The sequence below is a fragment of the Papilio machaon genome, chromosome 19, assembly GCF_912999745.1.
Source record: "Papilio machaon chromosome 19, ilPapMach1.1, whole genome shotgun sequence".
NCBI lineage: Eukaryota > Metazoa > Arthropoda > Insecta > Lepidoptera > Papilionidae > Papilio > Papilio machaon.
This window is the reverse complement of record NC_060004.1, coordinates 2,162,750-2,185,638: the sequence shown is the minus strand read 5'-3', so window position 1 is coordinate 2,185,638 and position 22,889 is coordinate 2,162,750. Positions and strand designations below refer to the sequence as shown.

Here is a 22,889-nt window from a genome sequence, read left to right as displayed (position 1 = left end):
AACCTTTTTTAAAGAAACCTCTTATTTACTTAATTTTTTTTTGTATATTATTAAAAGCATTTGTCATTTGCAAATATGCCTTTTTGTTTATTTTTTTATTTGAACTTTGTCCACAATAAAAATAAAAACATTTTTGCGTTACAAATCTTGTATAAAATATTGAATATACATTCAAATCAGAAACTCGACAAACAATTTCGTATTAAAATATTTCGTGTAGTCATTGTGGCATTTTTAGTTTTTTTCCCATCAATAACTGTATATTCTATTCTATGTTTTATTTTCGCACAAAGGATAGTACCTTTTGTATTCGACCTTGATTATAAAAAATTACATTAAAATCAGAATGATTCTGTCAATTAAACATCATAAATTTTTCTGTAATTCATTTGAAGTTGTTCAAATTACCGTTTTGAGGACAACTATAGAGCTAATTTTTCTTCATTACCCCCCCCCCCATGTGAGGAAAGGATGGGGAGGGGAAGTAGATTTTATTGAGGAAGGGACGTATAGAAAGGGGAATTATTTTCTTCCTGTAAGCGTCCTCCTCCGTCGAATAAAGGTAAGCAATGCATATGCAATTGCGCATGGCAAAGGGTAGCATTCGCTTTGCTATTTCTGCTAATTCAGGTGGAGGCTTGCTCTGGTGCTACCTTATAATATAAAAATATTGTTTGTTTGTGTACCATAAAGTTCCACGTAATATATTTTTTAAATGACCTAGGTATTAGGGCCTAGTAGTTCTGGGCGAGCTATTACGGCGGTTAATCATTGAAGGTCAGTAGTCCGTGCCCTTATTTTACAAGTACGAATGCAATGAAACGTTAAAGGAAAACCAGTTTATTGAAGCCTATCCATGCTTATGTGTGCGTATTGATTCATACATATATTGTTACCAGTTATTAGTACTTTTACGAAAATGTCACTTTGTATGTTCGTAATTTATAAAATGTACTAGCTGTCGCCCGCGACTCCGTCCGCACGGAATTAAAAAAAAGTAATAAGCCTATGTGTTTATCCGGACTATGTTCTACATATCTGCCAAATTACTTCAAGATCAGTTGAATAAGAGTCCACAAATTTTGTAGAAAGTACGTAATGTACAATTTTGACGTAAGCTACGTCAAAGTAGATAAACGACAATCAAGAATGAATACATGCAAAATACCCTGCTTTTAGCCCTCATGCGTGTCATTGTTATGGTGCCACTATCATTTCTCGGTGATCAAGTGTGACAACCGAAGCCGCCGCTCCCAACTAGTTTTGCATAAACCATGTTTACGCAACGTGCGTTGTGAAAGTTGCGTGTTCATTTGCCAACCTAAATGAATCATTAGCGTTAAACGAAAATATGTTTTAATGCCAACAAAATAAGTCTCCTTTTCAGCTCAAAGTTGAGCTTATTACGCCAGCCTCGAGCCGGAGACGGTCTTAATCAAAATGGCGAATTGTCACCGATATGCGACCGAGCAATGTTCATCTGCTTTTAAATATTAAATGATCCTATTACTTGAATGGCCGAAAAACTTACTGTCAAATTCAGATCGGAGTTCTTTCATATGTGTTTCAGTTTAACCTTAAGATGAAACTAAGGCATTCATTAACGCGCAGCAATTCATCAATGAAATTATGACTGATTTGTTGATTTAGGTCAGAAATATCGACAAAAAATGTTAGCCTACTTCTTAGGTGAATTTATCATAGTGTTACGATCTTCAATTATTCATCGTTTTTTCTCGCAACGGATGATTTTATACGTGGACATTATTCAAAATTTCTCACTATTACAAAGGTTAAATAAAAAAAAGATCTTGAATTCGTTTGCCATTTTTATTCATCTACAGTATTACCACATCTCATCTAGTTGAAAATATATTAACTAGACCGTTGAATTCATCTTAAATTTAGGCGCTTGGTACAGATGATTTCTTATCGAAACTATTTTTTTTTTATTTAAACACATTATAGAGCCTCGTGGCATTATACGACGCATAAATGATCATGATAATGAAGATCTTCAAACCAATTTTAATAGACGGTTAACAATGGACGATTCATTTCCAAGTTCGAAATTATAGCAGTGCTATAAAAATCAAATAACCCGATCAGAGGTCTTCACGTACTATATTCAGAGGACACGCTTAACGTCTTAAATGTCTATACTTGCTTTGCCTTGACATCTTATATCATTAATTTATTCATCATCTTTTTATCTCACTCTATGTGTAAGCCGCTCAGGTTTTCTTCCTTCAAATTGATCTGTCATTCGTCCCTTCATAATATTGTCATCTTTGACATTATTCTAGATAAATCCCTCTCTCCTTCTAGGCATTCACATTCAAGGACCCTTCTCGCTCTATTAACTTTTGGAACTTATTTTATCGTTGACTACAATGATCCGATGTTTTGGTAAATCATTGAAACTTGTCGAACATATTATCACTACATTTATATCGATTAATACTCATATAAAGTAATTCAAATACCAAGGTACTTCCTCTTGTTTTACTTTTAATAAAACACTAATCTTCCTGAATCAAAGTCAGCGTCTTGTAAACACTGATCGAAATTTGTTGACCTAAGATGATTGATGCGAGTATAATGCGTAACAAAATGTATGATTGATTGACCATTAACTAAAAATGTATTATTATTTTAATAATTTATGTAAAGTTATAAGTTTATTGTTATTCTACATAAATCAAATACGCGCTACAGCGTGATGTTAAAATCCAATATTTAGTTGATCCGGCCTTATCTGTATCATCATTTTTATGCAATTAATTCCTTGTGCTGATATTATTTCAGTTTAGTTATTTAATGTTTTCTTGACTTTCATGGACTGTACACAGCTCGTCCAATTGCGCTGCGGAATTTCCGTGTGATATCCCTATAATATACAATCAGTCATTTCATCAGTTTTAATCTTCAGTAATCTTAGTGCTATCAAAATTTGATATGATTAGACTTTTTTTTATACATTACAAGGTGGCAAACGAGCAAGCGGCCACATGAATTCATCGAAATGCCGAAGCGACCGCTACCCATAGACATTCAGAATTGCAGATGCGTTGCCTACCCTCAATCGACGAAGGAGAAGACGCACAAAAAGAGAATATTTAACCTTCCTATGCATCTCCTCCTCCATCAAATCCACCTACCCTTCCCATCCTTTCCTCATAAGAAAAGGAGTGGGTGGGGAAAGAGGACTAAAATTAGACCTCCGGCACCACACTCATCAGATGAAACGCGGAATTACTTCCACTTCACGCCTGTCTTCTGTGTGGTCGTGGTATTTCACCGGGCGAGCCGGCCAATTCGTACAACAGATGTTGTTGTTGCTGGCGTCTACCACTGTTGAAAACTTGTATGAATTGAGTGCGATTATTACACAATTTTAAGTAGTGGTCTGTAATCGTTCTTTTTCTTACAACCGGACAAATATCCGGGTTACCCAGTTATCTGTACGTCGCGGTGTGTGTAATAAAAACACCACTTACCTAACGTCAAATAGAATGTCTTTCCGGTAGTCCAAGATTCATTTTTTATACTAACCGCAGTATTTTATCACTAGACAAAAATTTATTCTTAATAATTATTTTAATTAATTCTTAATTATTCGTTGAAGTTTTCAACTAAATGGAATGTAATTTTTTTGTAATTGAGTAATTAAAAGTTATCATTTAATTTTTTATACGATTAACTTATTGCGGAAGTTTAAAGTTTTGTGAGAACTAAGTATGATTAATATTATTGTACCTGTCTTTTATCAAGTGTAACAAGTTTCAAATATGGTACTCTCATAACGTGTGCCAGTGTCTTTTTTAAAGTTTTTCATGTAAACTGAAATGTAGGAAGATCAATAAAATGCTAAGAAGATTTTATATATTATGTATGTTAACACTGCTTACTTCGGCTTATGTACATTCGTAATTGTATATACATACTTAAATTTACTGAGGTACAATGTACAGTCAGCTGCATAAATATGTATACATTTTTATAAGGCTTCAGAAACTTGTATACGCTTTTGATTTCAAAACTATGTATGAGCGTATCTGTCTGTATGTTTCTATGAATACAAGCTAATGATTAATACGATTTTTAAAACCGAAGGCCAGCACAAGTTTCTAAAATTTTGGAAATGTAATTATGCAGCTGACTGTACACCAAGTTGATTATATAAATTTATCGTGAAAGGGACGTAAACCCGTTATGAGGAAAGTAATTGCTGTTGCCAAAACTTTGGAGATAAGGTAAGTCGCGAAATTTGCATAAAAAAATTCAGTTTTAAAGCGGGGGAAGCAAAAATGACTCTTTGCATGTTCGTTGATTGCTACAATGCATTTGAGAATTAATGTCTATTATTACCCCCATCGGATTGATGAATACAAGCTTACAAAAATAAGAATGTTATTATTTTTTTTGTTAAATTGCGATGGTGATTTAAAACCTTAGCTTCATTTCAAATGACTCGTGATACAAATAATGTCTTCACACAATATTCTTATCTAGTAAATTAACATTTATGTGCTTCTGCTTTTTGTTGTCAAATGTGCGTTAATTTTTAATTACTGTATAATTTAATAATAGAGCCTTTTCCTAAAATCTAGAGATTATACGATCGCAAGGTTAAAGGTATTGCAATTATAAGATGTCGATTATTTCAGTGTGCCGCTTGGAATATACCAACAGAGGAAATATTACTTAGCATCAATTTTTAAGGCGAGTTTAGCGTTGCGAGAAGGCTACAGAAAGCCTAGAAAGTGCACTCAAATATCTATTAACGGCAAAAATTTTTTTTGCTTTTTATGCGTATGGTATGCTTTATCCGCAGACAATTTCTCTTACTACAAGGCCGCTACAACAAAACATTAGGTAAACGCCCTTGTAAAGATTTTTATTCAGTTTCTTCAGTCGTAAATCCGGTGAAAAGGTTTTGCAAATTTTAAATAAGGCAGCTAAAAGTGTCTCGGGCTCAGGGGTTAAGCAGTTGACTTGTAATCTGCAGGTTCCGGCTTTGAATCCCGCCATGTACCAATGAGTTTTTGATTTACATATTTATATTTATCCGACGTTCTTACGATGAAGTTAAACATCGTGATGGAACCTGCACATATTAGCAAAGAAATTCAAAGATATTTGTGAAGTCCAACAACCTGCACTGAGCCAGCACACTATAGTGGGTCGTATAGTGAGCTGATGATGATGAAACATGTTTAGTATCAAAGTTATTCTTACCTTTATGTGAACAAAACTTATAAAGGCCTCTACTACTCTCTTTAACTACTCGTGTTAGTTTCAATAAAAAAAAGGTTTTTTTAAATCAAAATGGCGTTCTTAGTGTTCGCATCTTAATAGGTTTCTATTCTTGGTTGTGACTCGTTACTAGTTTAACGTGTTCCAGCAAACGCAACACTCCAACTGGTATCAGTTTTATATGGCCGTCGTTGTTCTAATTGAAGATGTATAATATTATTTCTCATACACATTTAGTTTTTGCTCGCATGTTTGAGCCTTTGAAATTAATAATATCCTCAGTATCTTAATGGAAACTTTTAATGTTTTTTTAAACTATGCGAAGAAGTAATTTTTGTTTTTTCATTTAAGTCAAGCTTTATTTTAAATGGCTTCAACGAATAATAATTGCCTATAATTTCGGTTCGTTTTGTTACTTAATTTGGTTTAACATTAAGTTGAATTTTGTTTTAAATGTTAACATGATTGTTGTTAAAGTGATTCAACTATTGACATGATATTGGATTTAGTACGCTATCGTCGACGGCTACGGATGGTATCGTCTTTATGTCTTTTTATGGAGACTTAATTTTATTCCTCTTTCCCTTCTCACTGTTTTCTTTTAAGGAAGGGATGGGAAGAGGAAGTGGATTTGACGATCGAGGAAAAATATAGGAAGGGGATATATTCTCTTTCTGTGTGTCTCCATCCTCTGTTGATCAAAGGTAGGCAACGTGTCTGCAACTGCATATTTCTATGGACAACGGTCGCTTCGCTAATTAGACGTATTCATGTGGCTTATTTGCCACCTAGTGGCGGTATCATGCATTTTTGTTATTTTATTAAATCTTTGTCTTCAACGACTTTAAGCGAAACTCTAGTTAAATTACTTAACTGCATATCTACTTAAGTGTTCTTCTACGTATCTTGTTTATCTCATCATCCTCTGTAATTTAATATTATTATTTAGTACCTATGACTAGATTTATAATCTGTGGATGTTATTTTTTTTTAATTTAACGAGTTAATGCATTATTATCTAATTTTATTCATCAGCGCAGACTGACAACTTAATCGAGTATATGTCCGCTGTAGGCAGGTTGACGACCACACAAGGAAATTTTGAACAAATTTAGTAAACTACTCTTATCCCTAAGTCATGTTTGATGATTGTATTTTAGGTATGACGTTTAATCGTATCGTATGAAGTTATAAAACAGAGATAAATTTAAGACCAATATATTGTTTTCAATATGGTTAAAAAGATTATTGGTAAATAAGTATATAAAAATTTACACAATAAATACCGTTCATAATGATGAATGAAGGCTGAAGGTAGTCCTTCAGTCTTTGTCTATTTCACTGTTGAGCATAGGCCTCGAGTAGTACACGACCCTTATTCACCTCATCCAAAGAGAAAATAATATCATTAATTTTGCCTTCTATCGCCTTATGTATGTTCGTAAATTCATTATTAACGAATTCCAATATTATAATTAGACATATATTATAATGACCTTCAAGCCTTCAAATAAACCGCTCAACCTGCATATATAACGTGCGAGTATAAATTTATAAGTGTAATTTAGTAAAACCAGAAAACACGTCGAGCGAGCCTCGTGACTTTGTAACATTTTTAAATCATACTTATATTATAAATGCGAATGTTTAGATAGATGTATGGATGGATGTTTGCTTGAAAGTATCTCCGGAACGACTCAACGGATCTTGATAAATTTTGGCACTGGAAGAACACATAGGCTACTTAATAAGTTTTTTTTTTAATTCCGCGCAGACGCAGTCGCGGGCGACAGCTAGTATTCCTATATACCTACTACCACGTTAAAGATATAATTAATTCCATTCGATGGTTGTAAATAATTTAAAAAGTTCAAACAATGAATTGACCTTTTCTCAAGAAACTGGATAAATTCCAGCGTTATAGCATAAAATATTTTTATATGGATAGTAATTTATTCTTTACTGGATTATGTCTTGGCGCAATTCTTCTAGCTTATAAAATGTTTAAACAATATGTTTCACTTGTAATATTGTCATGGAGTGCCTATATTGTATGTCACTATCTCAACCAATTTCAACGACAGTATTTTTCCTTCTTCAGTAGTCATCAAATAAGTATATAAAACAATACTGGATTGTTCTAATTAACGCAGTTCGGATGACACTTATCTTAATTGAATTTAGAATGCGTCGTTTAAAAGTAATCTGTCGCGTACAGTAAATCACAAAAGTCGTCTGCTTGAAATGTAATATCCAAGTATTGGGAAGTCATTAGACTTTTACGAACGCCCAAAGGAATATATTTAGTTTTCCTAAATTAGTTAGATTATTGGGTTTTAAGATCATATATTTTTAAAGATAAGGAATTTTCCATTGTAACCAATGAACTCACGAAAAGGATGGAGCAAGGATGCAAATTGTTAATCCGATCTCTGCGTAAATAAACAAAAAGTCTTAATTTTGAAGGTATGAATCTGTGAACGTCGTGTGTGCATTCTGAATCGCATAATTTTGTTCTAAAAAAAGTTGCTCTCGGCTTCGCGTATTGTTGGTTTTTTTATTTACAGGATATAATATTCTTGCAATTGTGTATACGATATTTGATGAGGTATTTTACTAAATAAGGAATTGAAGCATCGAAATTAAGTACGAAAGTATGTACGAAACAGCAGCTTTGGTACAGTTTTGTTGCAAGGGTGTTCTGCACAAATAGTCTTTAAAGAAATTATTTCAGTTTTAAGTGGATAATAATAGAATATGTACATATAAACTTATTTGTGGTAAATAACTAAATAAGGACATTGTTTTCGTCTTAGATATATAAGATATAGAATGTTATCCCATTCAATGTCTGAGCCATTATTCAGTTCAATTTGCTTGCAAATAAACCTTATCACTTCAAAAACCATTGCAGCTAATCATGTTTATTTTTCCTATAAGATTTTTCTCTTGTTGCAGGAGCTGCGCACACGCATGCCAACGCTCCCATTGCCTCAGTCGACGTCAGACCGCCGCACGGAAGGGACGTGTCGTTCCGTCTTTGAATTCTGAATAAATTCCAACAAACTAAAAAAACTAAATGGAACGACATTGGTGAATTAAGTGTTGTGCTTGTGTGTGACGTGTCTGTGTGTGCTGTGGTATTATTTAATTGAATTTAAAAAAAATAATTGACAGTTTAAAATGCAGGGCCGCGACAAACTATGCGCGAAGCTCTCCAGCGCATTCCTCAGAAAGTGGTGTAAGTATAATCCATTTGTTATTTACACTTTACTTGTTATGGTTTAGTATGAAATATGTACGTTTAATAATTGCGTTACCTTAATAATTATGATTACGTGGAGCTACAACAGGCTTATCCATACTAGCTTTCTCTTTTTTATTCGAACGTCTGTTTTTAACATATTTAATGAAGGGCGACGTATTTGTTTTTTTTATCGCTTGCATGTTTATGTTAATTTAGTTATGATATGAGCAAATTTTCTAACAATAATTTATTTCTGTTTTTTTTTTTGGACGTCAGTTTTACAAATTTCAATATCACTATAAAATTTAAATTGATTCTATTATTCCAACGGTTTAATTTTGCATAAAAACAACCAAACTCGTACTGACACAAAGTTATTCAAGGGAATATTCATCAGTCATGAAGAACCTGTGGAAGGAATAATAGTGTACCTAATATTAATAAAATGCGTAATGTTCTAAGAATTAATAGATTACGATTCAAACTTAAGGAAAACGTATTAAAATTATTTGCAGAGAAACGAATAAAAAATCAATTAACTTGTCTTTAAGTTTCTTATCTCTATGACTTCGAATTAGAAGCAATTAAAAATTAATAATAATTGCAAAATCAAACGGAAAATTTTGACTTAATTTTGTGTTTTCACTGCCGACACACCTGAGCAAAAACATATTGTTATCCTCATTCATATAATATAAGATAATTGCAGCGATCATAATATAAACATGTTTTCGTACATATGTTTCGATTTAGGAAACACATAGCTAGTAAGGGAACGTACCCCATTAAATGCGGACATAGATACGAAACTATTATTGAAATGTACCATTTAATGTGCCCATTTACACAGATATCAGTTGAATTCTTAATCCTCTAAACATTCGCAATGACGTAGTGATTGAAGTATTTAGGTTTTATACCATAACTCTTGGGTTCAAGTCAATCCTGTAACTACATTTTTGTTGTTCGATATAATCTTTAAAACGTATGGTAAATTAACACAATTGAACTGTTAGCTTTAAAATAACGTATTCATTTTGAATCAATAATCTAGAAGGATATGACTTCTTTGAATCTATTTCATAATTTTGATGTCCTCAAAAAAACAATTCGCGTGATTATGTACGTTGTGATATTGTCCTCGGAAACGATTTATAATTTATGAAAACAATAAATCTAATCTTAATAGCTTTGAACGACTTCATTTTTTTTAATCTAAAGCTAAGGAAAAGTTAAGCTCCATTAAATATTTTACATTTTCGTCGTATTTTTTTTGGGTTTAGACATTATTTTACAAGAAAAGGTAGGAAATGGTAGCGTTATTGGTAGATTGTAGCCTTTATTAACAGTTTTAGTCTTGCGTTGGAGCAAAGTATAAATAAGCTTGGATTAATTCTTAAAAAAGTACTCAAAAATCATTCAGATGGAAATATTGGTACAGTGCAACCTCGATATAACAAATCGGAGGGGAACAAGAAAATATTCGTAATATCAAGTAATTCGTTGAACTGAGGTTTGTTATGTTGAGGTTAGATTGGTCTAAAATTCGTTATAAAGAGGTAAAAGACACACATTCCTCTACGTCTTTGAACTCGCATGATTTTAATCTTTTACTGTTTACATTCAAACCACTTTCTTCTGAAAACTTATCTTTAAATTTTAAAATTATAGCCAATGTACTTGCGGGAATCCCGAACTTATTAGCTATGTTTAATTTTTTCGTCATGGGATTTTGGTCAACATAATTAATGAACAAAATACATAATTAATCAACATAATTAAAAACAAAAGCGTGTCGAAACATGTCGAGACATGAATCACATTATAAGATTAAGAGTTATATTATTGGTGGAAACTTTATATAAAGGTTTTGGGTTGGCAAAATTCGTTAATTAGAGGTATGAATACTTTTTTTTGATAGTTGAAAATTCGTTATAAAGAGGTTGTACGCAAAGAATGTTCGCAATGTAAAGGTATATTTTATATTGACTCTTATGGACAATTCAAGGGGATTACAAAAAATTTGTTAAATCGAGGAAATCGTTATATCGTATTCGGATTTGATGATAAAAATGCACAGTTTTTAAAAACTTTTGAGATGTTATGGAAACTATTGACATTGTTCTTTTCAGATAAAGTAGACCATATTTAAATATATTTAATAATATAACTTTATAAATACACTTGGTAGTTTTGTTGTAGACACTCGTCATAATATATCTGTATGTTGATGTTTCCGAAGTCCATGTTATATGTTTTAATTCATATGATAATTATTATGACCCCATCAATGGAATACAATAGGCAAAGTTTATGTGCATTATCTTACTTAAATTATAAATACTTAAATTAGCAATCCAAGTGTAAATTAATATAAGAATGTGAACACTGAAATTATACTTCGAATTTATCTAAATAATATTTTGTTATACGTATTAAAAGGGACTTTATAGGATTATTTATTAATTAGGAAATTTACAGCTTTGTTAACAACTAGCTGTCACCCGCGATTCTGTTCGTGCGGGATTAAAAAAAGAACTTAAAAAGTAGATTATGTGTTATTCCAGACTATGTTCTATATCTATACCAAATTTCAGCGAGATCCGTTGAGGCTTTCTGGAAATATCATGTAACAAACATCCATTCATTCATCTATCCATCCATACATCCAAACAGTTCTTTCGAATCTAAAAAAACTAATTAAAATATTTATACTCATAAATGTCACGAAACGATATGTGATATAAAGCTTGATTTTAACTGTCAAAAATGATCCGTCACAAAATTGATATTTTATTGCGCACTGATAAGCTGTCTTGGAATTTTCTTTGCTATTTATCAATGGCATTTTTTTAGTTTTTAATTTGAAAACCTGTCCGTAAAAATCATAAGAATTAGTGGAAACATTTTTAAACCTCAACTATGATTTTAATAAAAATATGAAAAATTTATAACTCACAGACTCATCACTAATAATTTTCCTTCTTCGGGTTTATAATATTGTCATCGTAAGTAATAAATCAATTAATAGCTCTAGTCTACAAAAATAAGATCTAACAAGGTTATTTTTGTTTTTCTTTTGGATACTTATTTTAAACATTTTTAAGGGAACAAAGAAGCATTATGATGTTTTGAAACTCTTAATTAAAAAGTAAAAAACAAAACTAAAGTCATGTAAAAATGTTCCCACCTTTGTTTATAATTTTACCTTATTTAATTATTTCCTACATGGAAAAACATGAATTTGAAATTACGTATTCTATTGTTATATTGATCTAATCTTATTTATTATGTATTAAAATTACAATTGGTATATAATTATTTAAATAAAAACAATTAAATACTCAATTTACTGTTTACTTAACTGATTTAACATGTCCATAAGTTCCAACTAAATTTTGTAAACAGGAAATATATTTAAACCCAAGAATGCATTTTAATTTGATGTAAAATTAAACAACGATTGATAAAACGTCAACTTAACTACTTTTTGTATTTTGTTTAATTCTTTTTATTGGTTAACTGGCTTATATAAGAATTCCATGAGTTAGATGGCAGATAAGTTCTAAGAAAATTGCAGGAAATAATCGATTGAATGACGTAATACGTCCTTGCCGACCTGTTCGTAGACGTCAGTTATTCTTAAATGTACAATTTTATTCATTAGAATTTTGATGCTTTAATAAATTGATAATGGTTTCAATAACATTCCGATAAATCTTTAAGCAGTGCAAAGATTTGTGTGTCATATTTACTTATGAATGCATATTATTGTTGGTTTCGATTGCCTTGACATTTGTATTGACATTATTTTCGTCACTGTTTTTTTAAAGAGCGTGAAAAGTTAACAATACGTGTTAATACAAAACTAAGTGCAGTGTAAATCCACTGCTGAAATCGATCGGGAATGAAAATCTAACGTCACGGTCGTTAGATTGTTACATTTTTTATTTTTTCTCTTTTATTAAAAATGCCTTTTGCTCATTTTTAGTTAATTATAATTGTTTTTAAATGTGTTGTCTGAATGTGTAATCAAAATCCTGTTTGATGTAAGATAATTGACTAAGCAAATAATTGTGATCCACACAATAGTAGGGCTAGCAAATATTTAATCTGTATTTATATAATTTAAATGTAAATTAATGAATACGGTTAGATACTCGTATTATTAAAATAGTTCATTGTAACAACAATTATTATTTAACATGGTTACTTACTTTGAATCAAATGTGTAACTAAAATTGATGATTATTATCTTATACAATAAAAATATTACCAATGGTAGTCCGTTTTTTCGACTACTACTTTTAGTGCACTATTCTTACACCTACCGCCACCTGTTGACGTAGTTCATAAACGCATTTAACGCACGTAACGCATAGAACGCACCATATGCGTATGTTACTCATTGTGTTATTATACGGTTTCTACATAGTTATGCTTTAGTAGACTTAAATACAATTTTCTTACACACACACGCAGAGTTGTTTAAGGCAGTCTTTTAGTGTAGATTTAGTAAAAACAAATGACGATACATATCATAAGAAGAATCATCATCGATAAGAAATCAATAAACGTCTTTACGTATGACAGTTTATTCGAAAACTAAAGACAACTTTAATAAAGAATATTTTTTTTATAATAATAATAAAATAATAAAATTAGAAATCCTTGCTGCAGGACAACGCGTATACTGCATACGCGATGTCCTTGACATACAATCAGTATCCCTTTGTGCCGCTAAGTAATTGAATTTCCGGATTGCAGTTCCCTTTCGCTCAGGGATTAAATAACAGTTCGTCTCAACTTTACCCGTGCAAAAGAGCACATACTCCGCTTTTTTTGGAACTAACATATATGAGTTTCGTACATCTTTGCTTGTTAAACTATACTTTAGTTTAGCTATAAATTTCTACGAAAAATAATATCTATCTATCTATATATATAAAAGAAAGTCGTGTTAGTTACACCATTTATAACTCAAGAAGGGCTGAATCGATTTGACTGAAAATTGGTGGGCAGGTAGCTTAGAACCAGGAAACGGACATAGGATAATTTTTACCCCGTTTTCTATTTTTTTTTATTCCGCGCGGACGGAGTCGCGGGTAAAAGCAAGTAATATATAAACCATAATAATAATAAATGTCAACGTAAGTTTTCAATGGGTTTGAGAACACTGGACCCATAGTAAATTGTTGCTCATCAAAAATTATTTGGTCGTAATTATGATGAATGGACAGGATGATAATTTGACAGATCTTTGATATTTTAATCAAGTATACTTGTCTTATTATAATTGTGTCTGTTGTATAATGAATTTATTGGGTTTATTCCATTTGAATGCGACATATTCATTTTATTAAAGTTTTAATAAAACGAAATAACCTAGAAAATTACGAGGCGAGTTCCTGTTTTCTTGTTGATATTAATATTTTAATATGCTTTTGTACTTTGCCCCCGCAGACTTCCTTGCTACGGCGTTGAAAACTGGTTTTTTATAAATCTGTAAATATGCACAAATATAGCACACTTCTGTACACTATTTATTATGACGATAAATCTTTGTTTTTCAATTCTTTTTTTTTTTTTTCATTTGCTTTTCATAAACAAATGGTATTATGAATGGTAAATGTGTTGTTGTATGTTAGGTATTTCCTATTTCCTTTATTTACATATTGATCACGATAGATCTTTATAAAGAACAAGGCTTTTTTTTAAAGCAATCGAACGAAAAGTTTAAGGACATGAATATGATAAAATCATTTGGGTTTTTTCGTCTATAATTGATTATTCAATTTAGCATTCCCAAGAACCAAAATTTGTTTTTTACAGTCTTGAATAAAATGGGATTGATGTAAGACGTTTATTAATATTAATAATAAAATAGTAAGGGTTTTCAGAACTAATAATTAAAAACTATTGTTCGAGGTTAGAAATATGTAGAAGTGAAGATAATAGCATTCAACAGCTCCTATAGAATAAGGGATAAAAAGCTAAGAAACGAAACAATAGATGCGTTTGGCTTAAGTTTTTTGATTATAAAATTTTTGCCTGATAAACCTGAATCATTTTGAATGATTAACTGTAGGAAAAGAATTATCTCACATTTATCGTAATGGAAACACGAAATAGAAACTTAATATGATCGCGAATTATTTGACTGTACAAACAAAAGCATTGTACAAATTTCCTTACATACAAATCGAACCTCTTTCATATTCATATTTAAATGAGGACAAAATATTAGTTACACATCGCGAGGCTGCACGTTGGTCATTTCCTCTAAGACTCTAAGCTATTAGGTAACGCTTAGGTAAGTATGACGAAAACTATACTCTGGTAATAGTGTTTAGTAAGAACACAATCTTCGTTCGCATGCGAGATATACTTTGTAAATGTCAGATACGTTGGTTTACAATGTTGACACAATTCGTCACGAATATAATTATATTTTTAAACGAACTAAATAAAGTATGCTCGTGCTTAACCTATTTACATCGAGTATTTGCCGAATTGTAGAAAAATCTTTTCTTGATGCTTGCTACGTAATAACAGAAATACCAGTCTCTAGTCCCAGTAGATATGTCTATTCGTGGTTATTAGTCAGTCAATTTCAATTGTTCTTGTACAAATCACTAAGCTTTTGTATTCTTAACGCTATTCTCAAATGAAATTTTGTACAAATTGGACACTATTAACTAACCAGTTATGGTTTTCTTGAGGAGGTTAAAACCTTTTTTGCTAATTTGTGCCATTATATTTTATTGCGTAAAAGTGACCTTGGTTTCTTTGGTAATTCGCGCTTAGTAATAATGTGCAGTATGCGCGAAATTCCACCTTTTTTACGATGAACCGACGCAATGATAACCAAATCGACTTAGCTTGACTAATCCTTGTAATTGTATTTTTTTAAGGTCTAAGTTAGCAGTTAACTAGTTGGTTAACGGCTTTGCTGGAAAAGGTTAAATTGAAATGAATTATTATTTTTATAATGTTACAATAATACGTTATTGTTTAATCCATTGCAGTGACTATTAAAAATATTGATAATCGAAAAACATAAATGTTACGTATAAATTACAAATGCTAATAGTTTTTTTAAAACAATGGCCACGGTCGTATATGGTCTGAAAAACTGTTAATATAATTAACGGCCGTGGGAAATTGTCAGTATAAACTATTAAATATAACATAACAGATATTAAATATTAAATAAAAAATGTTATATGAATAATAAAAATGGAAAATAGTTGTTACTTAACGGCGTGTTATCTACATAATTATAAATGTCGATTTGTGTTTTAAAAAAAATATTTATCACAGTTATATTTCATAGTTTTTAGTTACAAATAAACAACGCAAAAGTTGAATACGCCATTCCTATTTGTTAATGTTAAATAATATCTATGTCAATGGATTTCCTGCCAGTACTTTAAAATACGTATGATGAGAAAAAAACAATATTTTTGTAAGTGCTTAACCAACAAGGCAAGTGTAAAAATATGACGCAGCGATGTCCGTGTACATATTTACATTGAAGTATCATTTAAAATAAACAGTTCGAAGATGGTTAATATTCGTATCTTGATCTTCAGATCTTCGACCTTACTATGCGACTAAAATTTATAATTTGAAAATATTAAAAATCAACACTCGTGTAGAATACTTTTAATTTAATAATGATAAAATTGGACTGTCTGTATGTAATATTGAAAAATGATGTTAATACATTTTTTTTCTTAATTAGTAGCTGACAAAGTCGCGGGCAATAGCTAGTAAATGCAATGAAGTTCAATGTACTTGGTTTGTGGTCAGGGTTTTCAGGGTTAGTCCAATTACCATATTTATGTGACCAACAATTCTTCGGGCAAATATAATTCTAGCGACCCTTTAGAATGCCCTTCGATGCTAAATAATAATCAGAATCAGAGAATTTATGAATTTAATGAGAGATATGTCCCTACCATGCAAAAATCTCTTTCACATTTAACTTCAATTACTGCGTGTCGTTTGTCAGTGTTAAAGAAAAATTGCAATTGTCATAATATATTAAGTTTTTTTTTTTTTGTCAAATAGAATGGGATGGCAATATTGTAATATAGAAGCTACAACATTGGAAGTCGTTAAAATTAACAAAAGTAAACTAAGCACATTAAAATATTATTTCCAATCTGCTATTTGATATTTTACATCCAGCGTGACAGTAACGTATTTTTTGTAGACTACGTCTCAGTCGCACCTTGACCCACAACAATGTTGAGCCTGCGCTTGAAGTGTTTGCGAAATTCAGCACAAAAAGAATCGTTTTTAATACAAAAAAGTTACAACATGAGATAAAAGTCAGACAAATATACAAAACAGAGATAGTAATCACTGTTCCTGCCATTTTGTGAGAAATATGCTTTAATGCATATTTGCTATATATATTTACTTGCCATTGATCCTAATGTTTTGTGCTAAAGGTGTGAGAAAGCAAAAATTATACCAAGAATTTTTTTTTTGTTCTCTGTATTTTTCCATTTATCCACATTTAAACCAATAGTTAGAAATATCACTCGTTACAATTATTTTCAAATTGTTATTAATAATAGTTCTAATTGTTGTAATAAGGCAAAATATCACGACTATATACGTTGGAATTGATAAATTTGAGGTTATTGTTATCACGTTAGATCATGTATGTGGGATATATTATATTATTTTAATTATTAATATGTTATTAGCATTTCTCACCAAAAAAAATGTTTTTCTTAACTGTCATTAGTATTCGTCAAGGATTGAAGTCAAGTCACTTCGGTGACGAAGTTTAGCTTTATTTTCGGGGCAATATGATCGTTACTAGGAGAAAATTGTACGAAAAGATTCGAAGGTCTTGCTAATAGTTTATAGTAGTTCGATATTTTTACTGTTTACTGAGAACCGCACAGAGTGGAGAACGACCGTTCGCGATGGTCAAGAGGAGAGGTCGCGACCCTCAGGAGTGAGGAAACGATGCGCAGAGAGAGAGAGAGTAATTATAATTTTCGTAATTTTCCTGTCTTATGATTATTTGATGTAAAGCTTTCTAAATTACACTCGCTGGGTTATCTCAAAATAATTTCCTAGTAAATATAAAAAATAAATCGTTTCAAACACTAGTAAATACGAGGAGGAAAAAACTAAGTTAATGCCTACAAAAGCAATCGATCGATATTCTTCAAGACATATTACGTCTATTGTTAAACAAATAACAGTGATATAACGGAAAATGCCTGTACTAAGGAGATTTACTTCACTACGACTGCGCTGTTTAAATATCATGTTTGCTTTATTATAATTGCATTGAAAACTTTATGTTGCGTGAATATTGTTTAATATTACAATAAGATAATAGGATAAATTAAAACGTAATACAAATATCACAGAGGCGAAGAAGAGATCTTCAATTTTTTGGTTCACAATCGAATTGACATACATTCAAAACCCGCATACTCAACAACTTACATACGCGTGAAAGCGTTTAACTTATATATAAAAAAAATTCAAGTAGATATTATGATAATGTTATGACCAAGCGATGGTAGCGCCACCTGCTTCGATGGTTAATTTACTTGTGGTAGATTTATCTTCGAAAAAGGCCCTTTTTTGGGATACCATTTGATATTTTAAATGATTTTGGTAGTAAATGTTTATTACGCCGTTAACGATTATAATTTCATGTCGATACAATACCATAATAAAGATTTCATTGTACAATGATGTAATTTAACATCACAATTCGTCCTGTTTCTTTATGTGCCACTGACCTTTACACGTGGCCAGGCTATAAGCCGTGGTATTGTGTGCCTATTTGCTATTTCGGTAGCAGTTTATAGCGATGGTGAGGAGGAGATAAAATAAACTGCCATTAACATCAACAGGCGCTTTTAAGTAGAAACTATCCAGCAGGTTCTATAGAGATAAGTGTTATGGTTAGATGTTTTACTATATATTATAGTCGACTCATCGTTAGTTGTTTAAAAGGTTTATACCCACACAATACATCTTAAATGGTGACTACGGGAGACACTAAGCGTGGATTTAATATTATAAATCTACAATAAAAGCTTAGTAACCATTGTTCCGTCAACGATTGCATGTTAACATGTCCAATTTAATAGATTCACGTCAATATAAACACGTCAAATGCTATTTATTGATTATGTATCTAAGATAATCCGCATAATTTTCCTCTTATATGTTAATAGTACTAATAAATACAGTAACTAGGGCTGCCTATTTTCAAAATAGACCCGAACATCTACCGAACCCGGACCTGGTATTTTGGGCCTCTTTAATTTTCGCTATTTTGGGGTTAATTTAAACTAATAATAGAAGTAGATATCTGTCGAAAACTTAGACAGGCGCGTTTAAGTCGCAGCAAAAGTTGCCATTTCCAAGTAATAACCTATCCATTATAGAGATCAGTGACACGAGCACTGGCGGCCAAAAAAAAACAACGACCGGTGAATTGCCAACCCTAAATTCCTTAACAACCAATGCAAATCAACAAAGAAACTACGTTTATCCGTAGTTGTTTCTTGTTTGTTTTTCGTCGACGACCATTCTTACCCTAAGACATCGGTGTTTATCCGATAGCCCTAAATCTGAAGCGGTTACAGCCCTAACTGTAACTTAACTGTCAAATGTTTTGTGGAAATAACTCGAATCTTTGTTATTGTTATATTAAATCTATTCAGCATTATGTTTATCACAGATTCAGTTTAAATCACGTATGAATGTGAAGAATGCTGATGCCGGATTTTTGTTCCATTTAATATATAAATATTGCACTAATGATTAACCCCGGTTTTTCGTGAAAGATTATATTATAAAAGAAATTTCTTAAAATAGATTTTTAGACATTCAGGGCTTTTGATGTGCAAGTAACTTTTTTAAAATAACACAGTAATTTGACTAATGTAAATTAATACTTGTTGATTTGATAAAAAAAATAACAAGAACTGCATAAAGTTTAGATTTTTTATCGTCCAATAAGCTGCTTAAAAGGAAACGAAGGGCACAAAAACAAAGGTATAATACCCAAAAATCACAACGAGCTAATAAACAAATGAAATTACACAAAATGTATCCTTAACAATCGATATTGTCCATATAATCATGATCTAGCTACGAATGCGTCTTACGAAATGCACGGACAGATAACTTACTCGGTCAAACAGCGGAAAAAAAACAATTTTCACGAGTAAAACCTACTTGCACGGCGCACGGCGACCAGTCTCTCTCGCGCCGGCGCGCCCGCTGTTTCAAAATGGCGATCTGATTCCCGCCACTATCGAAAATACACGTTACCGTTAAACTCAAATTATGGCGCTGAAAGTCCAGTTGTCTCGTTATATTGAACGTGTGAAGGATAACCGGGGGATAAGTGAGTGTCCGCGTGTCATTTATGTAATTTAAACTTTTAAGTACAAAATATTGCGAATATCGTGTTTGTGGTAGCGTGAAATAGAAATTTCGACCTTCGATTACTATCCACTCTTAAGTGATTAAAATAATATCTAAATATATCTTAGTCTGTTGGAATCTAGAGGTGATAGTGGTACTTACTCCTTAAAATTATACCTAACTTTCTATCATATCTCGTAAAAAACTTGGAATGCATTTCCAGAAATGGCATTAATTTGCAATTTAAAATTCTATAAAGTAATATTTCAATACTAATTAAATAATAATGTATCCCTAACGTTAGTTATTGTAAAATGTCGATTGTGTAATAAGTTAATGGAATAATTTAACGTAGTTAATAATTTAAGTATGAAACTATTGCAACACTGGTATAAAGAATTCGCTGCAAGGGACAAGTGAATGTAAAATTTGCGCAACTCATCTTCAAAATATTCATATAGTGTGTTGAAATGTAAGAATAAACAATTGCATTAATGCTCATACAAATATGTTCCTATATTTATTATATAAATGCTTACAGATTGCTTCTCTTACGAATATAGTAGAGAGGTTGTTAATATTACATATAGTTTGTTGGAGCAGAATTCAACAAGATATTGCTCAAAAAAGAACTACTTTCTATTAAAGAGCTGTTTCGTAACTTTGGAAGTCTCTTTTTGTCGTATTTTTTCCCAATAAAGATCTTGAATGCAACAGACAATCTGCGGTAAGAAACTACGGCTGTGGTAAGAGTGGGTCACGAATGCAAGACCTTATTACCTTACAAAATTAAAGTGTACCGTGTTTTGTATGAATTGTAGTAACTTGTGAGATATTATTTAAATTTGTATGAATAACCCAGCTGGGAATGCGGGCGTAAAATAGTAACTTTCCGGTACACAGTTTGGCAGGCAATTACTTTTAATACAAAAAAGTATTTAATTATTTACTATTTGCAACACTAATGGTAAAGTTTGTCGTTGTATGTAGGCAGACTAAAATCTGTATTATTATTTTTGTATACGTATTTTCTCAATTGCAATTGTATTAGTGGTCAAGATACCTCTAAAGATACAGTCATCAATTGCTACTAATTACGTAGGTTTTAAAGTAAAGTTGTAGTAAAGTTGTAGTTCAAATAATAACATCTTGTCATACAGTATGTTACATATATGCCTATAAGGAAGATCGCCGACGCAGCAGTGCGTTGACTTCGCCGCGACCCACTTAAGTGGACACGAGGCGCTGAGGCAGCATTGGCACCGATATTTCGTAATTATTAATTGTAATAAGTTAAGCAATTCCAATCCTAACTTCGGAGGGAACATAGCATAGTTAGTAATAAGTTTAATTTGTAATTTTTATTAATTAAATTAAATTATAAGAATCAATCTCGGTTTTTTTTGGAACCTTCGGCTGTGGCAAACATAATTGGCGCAGTCGGTAGGATACTCGCGGGTCTATTTGCGAGTATAAAATTCTTCAAGAATAGAAGATCATCGCGGGCGGCCCGGGCGACTTTCCAGTCCCTCATCGAGTATCCAGCAACGAACCTGCTGCACGCCGGAGGAGAATCCAGTCATCGATTCACCAAAGAATACCAGATTAATATGATACTGTAAGTACACTTGAATTGTTCACGTGTTGCTTCCTTTTTATCCTAAGTCTTAGTTATCCTATACCAAAATTTTCCACCCTAAACCTTTAGGTAAATCGCGGGCACCTGCATCGCAGCAGGCTCGTCGACGTACTTTAGACCTAGATAGAAATTTAGATTTAGATATTTACTTAGGTGATATATTCTTAGAAAACAGTATGAGTACGGACCCAGACACCATTTTCAAGGTCCTGCGTCCCGTACCTGAGTTCGACGGCAACCCTAATGTGTTGCCTCGATTTATTAATATATGCGACCAGATAGTGGCAAAATATATAAGCGCTGCCCCTGGGAGCGAATTATCGAATTTATGTCTTTTAAACGGTATTTTAAATAAAATAACAGGCACCGCCGCGTGCACCCTTAACTCAAACGGCATACCGGATAGTTGGGCCGGAATAAGAACTAATCTAATTAACAATTTCAGCGATCAAAGAGACGAAACCGCCTTATACAATGACCTCTCTTTAGCCGTTCAAGGAAATAGGACTCCACAAGAGTTCTATGACCATTGTCAAAGTTTATTTAGTACATTAATGACTTATGTAACACTACACGAGACTTTAAAGACAACAATTGACGCAAAAAGGCAATTATATAGGAAAGTTACTATGCAGGCGTTTGTTCGTGGCCTTAAGGAGCCTTTAGGGTCCCGAATAAGATGCATGCGACCCCCGACAATCGAAAAAGCATTAGAGTTTGTACAGGAGGAATTAAACGTGCAGTACTTACATCAACGGCACGAGTCCCCAAGAGCCCCACAAAATTTTAAATTAAATATACCCGTAGATTATACACCCCAACCGCGTCCTCAACCTTTCCAAATGTCAGTACCTAGCTGGCCGATGCAACTAGGACCACGTATGGCAAACCAAGTTCAACCACAACCTTTTAAATTTAATCCCCCACAAAATCAACCCCATATGCCAACTCGAACCCAACAAATGTTCCGCGCACTACCCCGTAACTACAACCCCCAAAGTAATGTATTCCGTGTACCACCTAGAAATAATTCCCTGCAAAATTCAGGCCCCAAGCCGATGAGTGGAGTTCAACATTTCGCACCGAGGGTGTTACCCCATACCTCAATGACAGGTCATAATTGGTTTAAGTCAGGTAACCCACCACCGACTAATTACTTCAAGTCGAGAGATATGAATGTTCATGAATTAAGTTCCCCTTATGACGAATATTATCCGTCCGAATACTATTATTACGAACCACAATACTACCAACCCGATTATACAGACTATAATGCATTCGATTACGACTATAACTCTGATGTGACATGTTACGACG

General features: G+C 32.3%; 1 protein-coding gene across 2 annotated transcripts in view; it reads left to right on the top strand.

Moving 5' to 3' along the window:
- Positions 1–8,224: 8,224 nt before the first annotated feature.
- Positions 8,225–22,889, top strand: part of LOC106708350 (scavenger receptor class B member 1) — a 45,274-nt gene continuing 30,609 nt past the window's right edge. The window contains exon 1 of one of the 2 annotated variants that reach the window (XM_014499842.2): positions 8,225–8,500. In XM_014499842.2, coding sequence (XP_014355328.2) covers positions 8,443–8,500 — 58 coding nt within the window. In that variant the 5' untranslated portion in view covers positions 8,225–8,442. Of the gene's footprint in view, positions 8,501–19,755; positions 19,914–22,889 lie in introns of those variants that run through there. The other variant, XM_014499841.2, reaches the window with a different exon arrangement.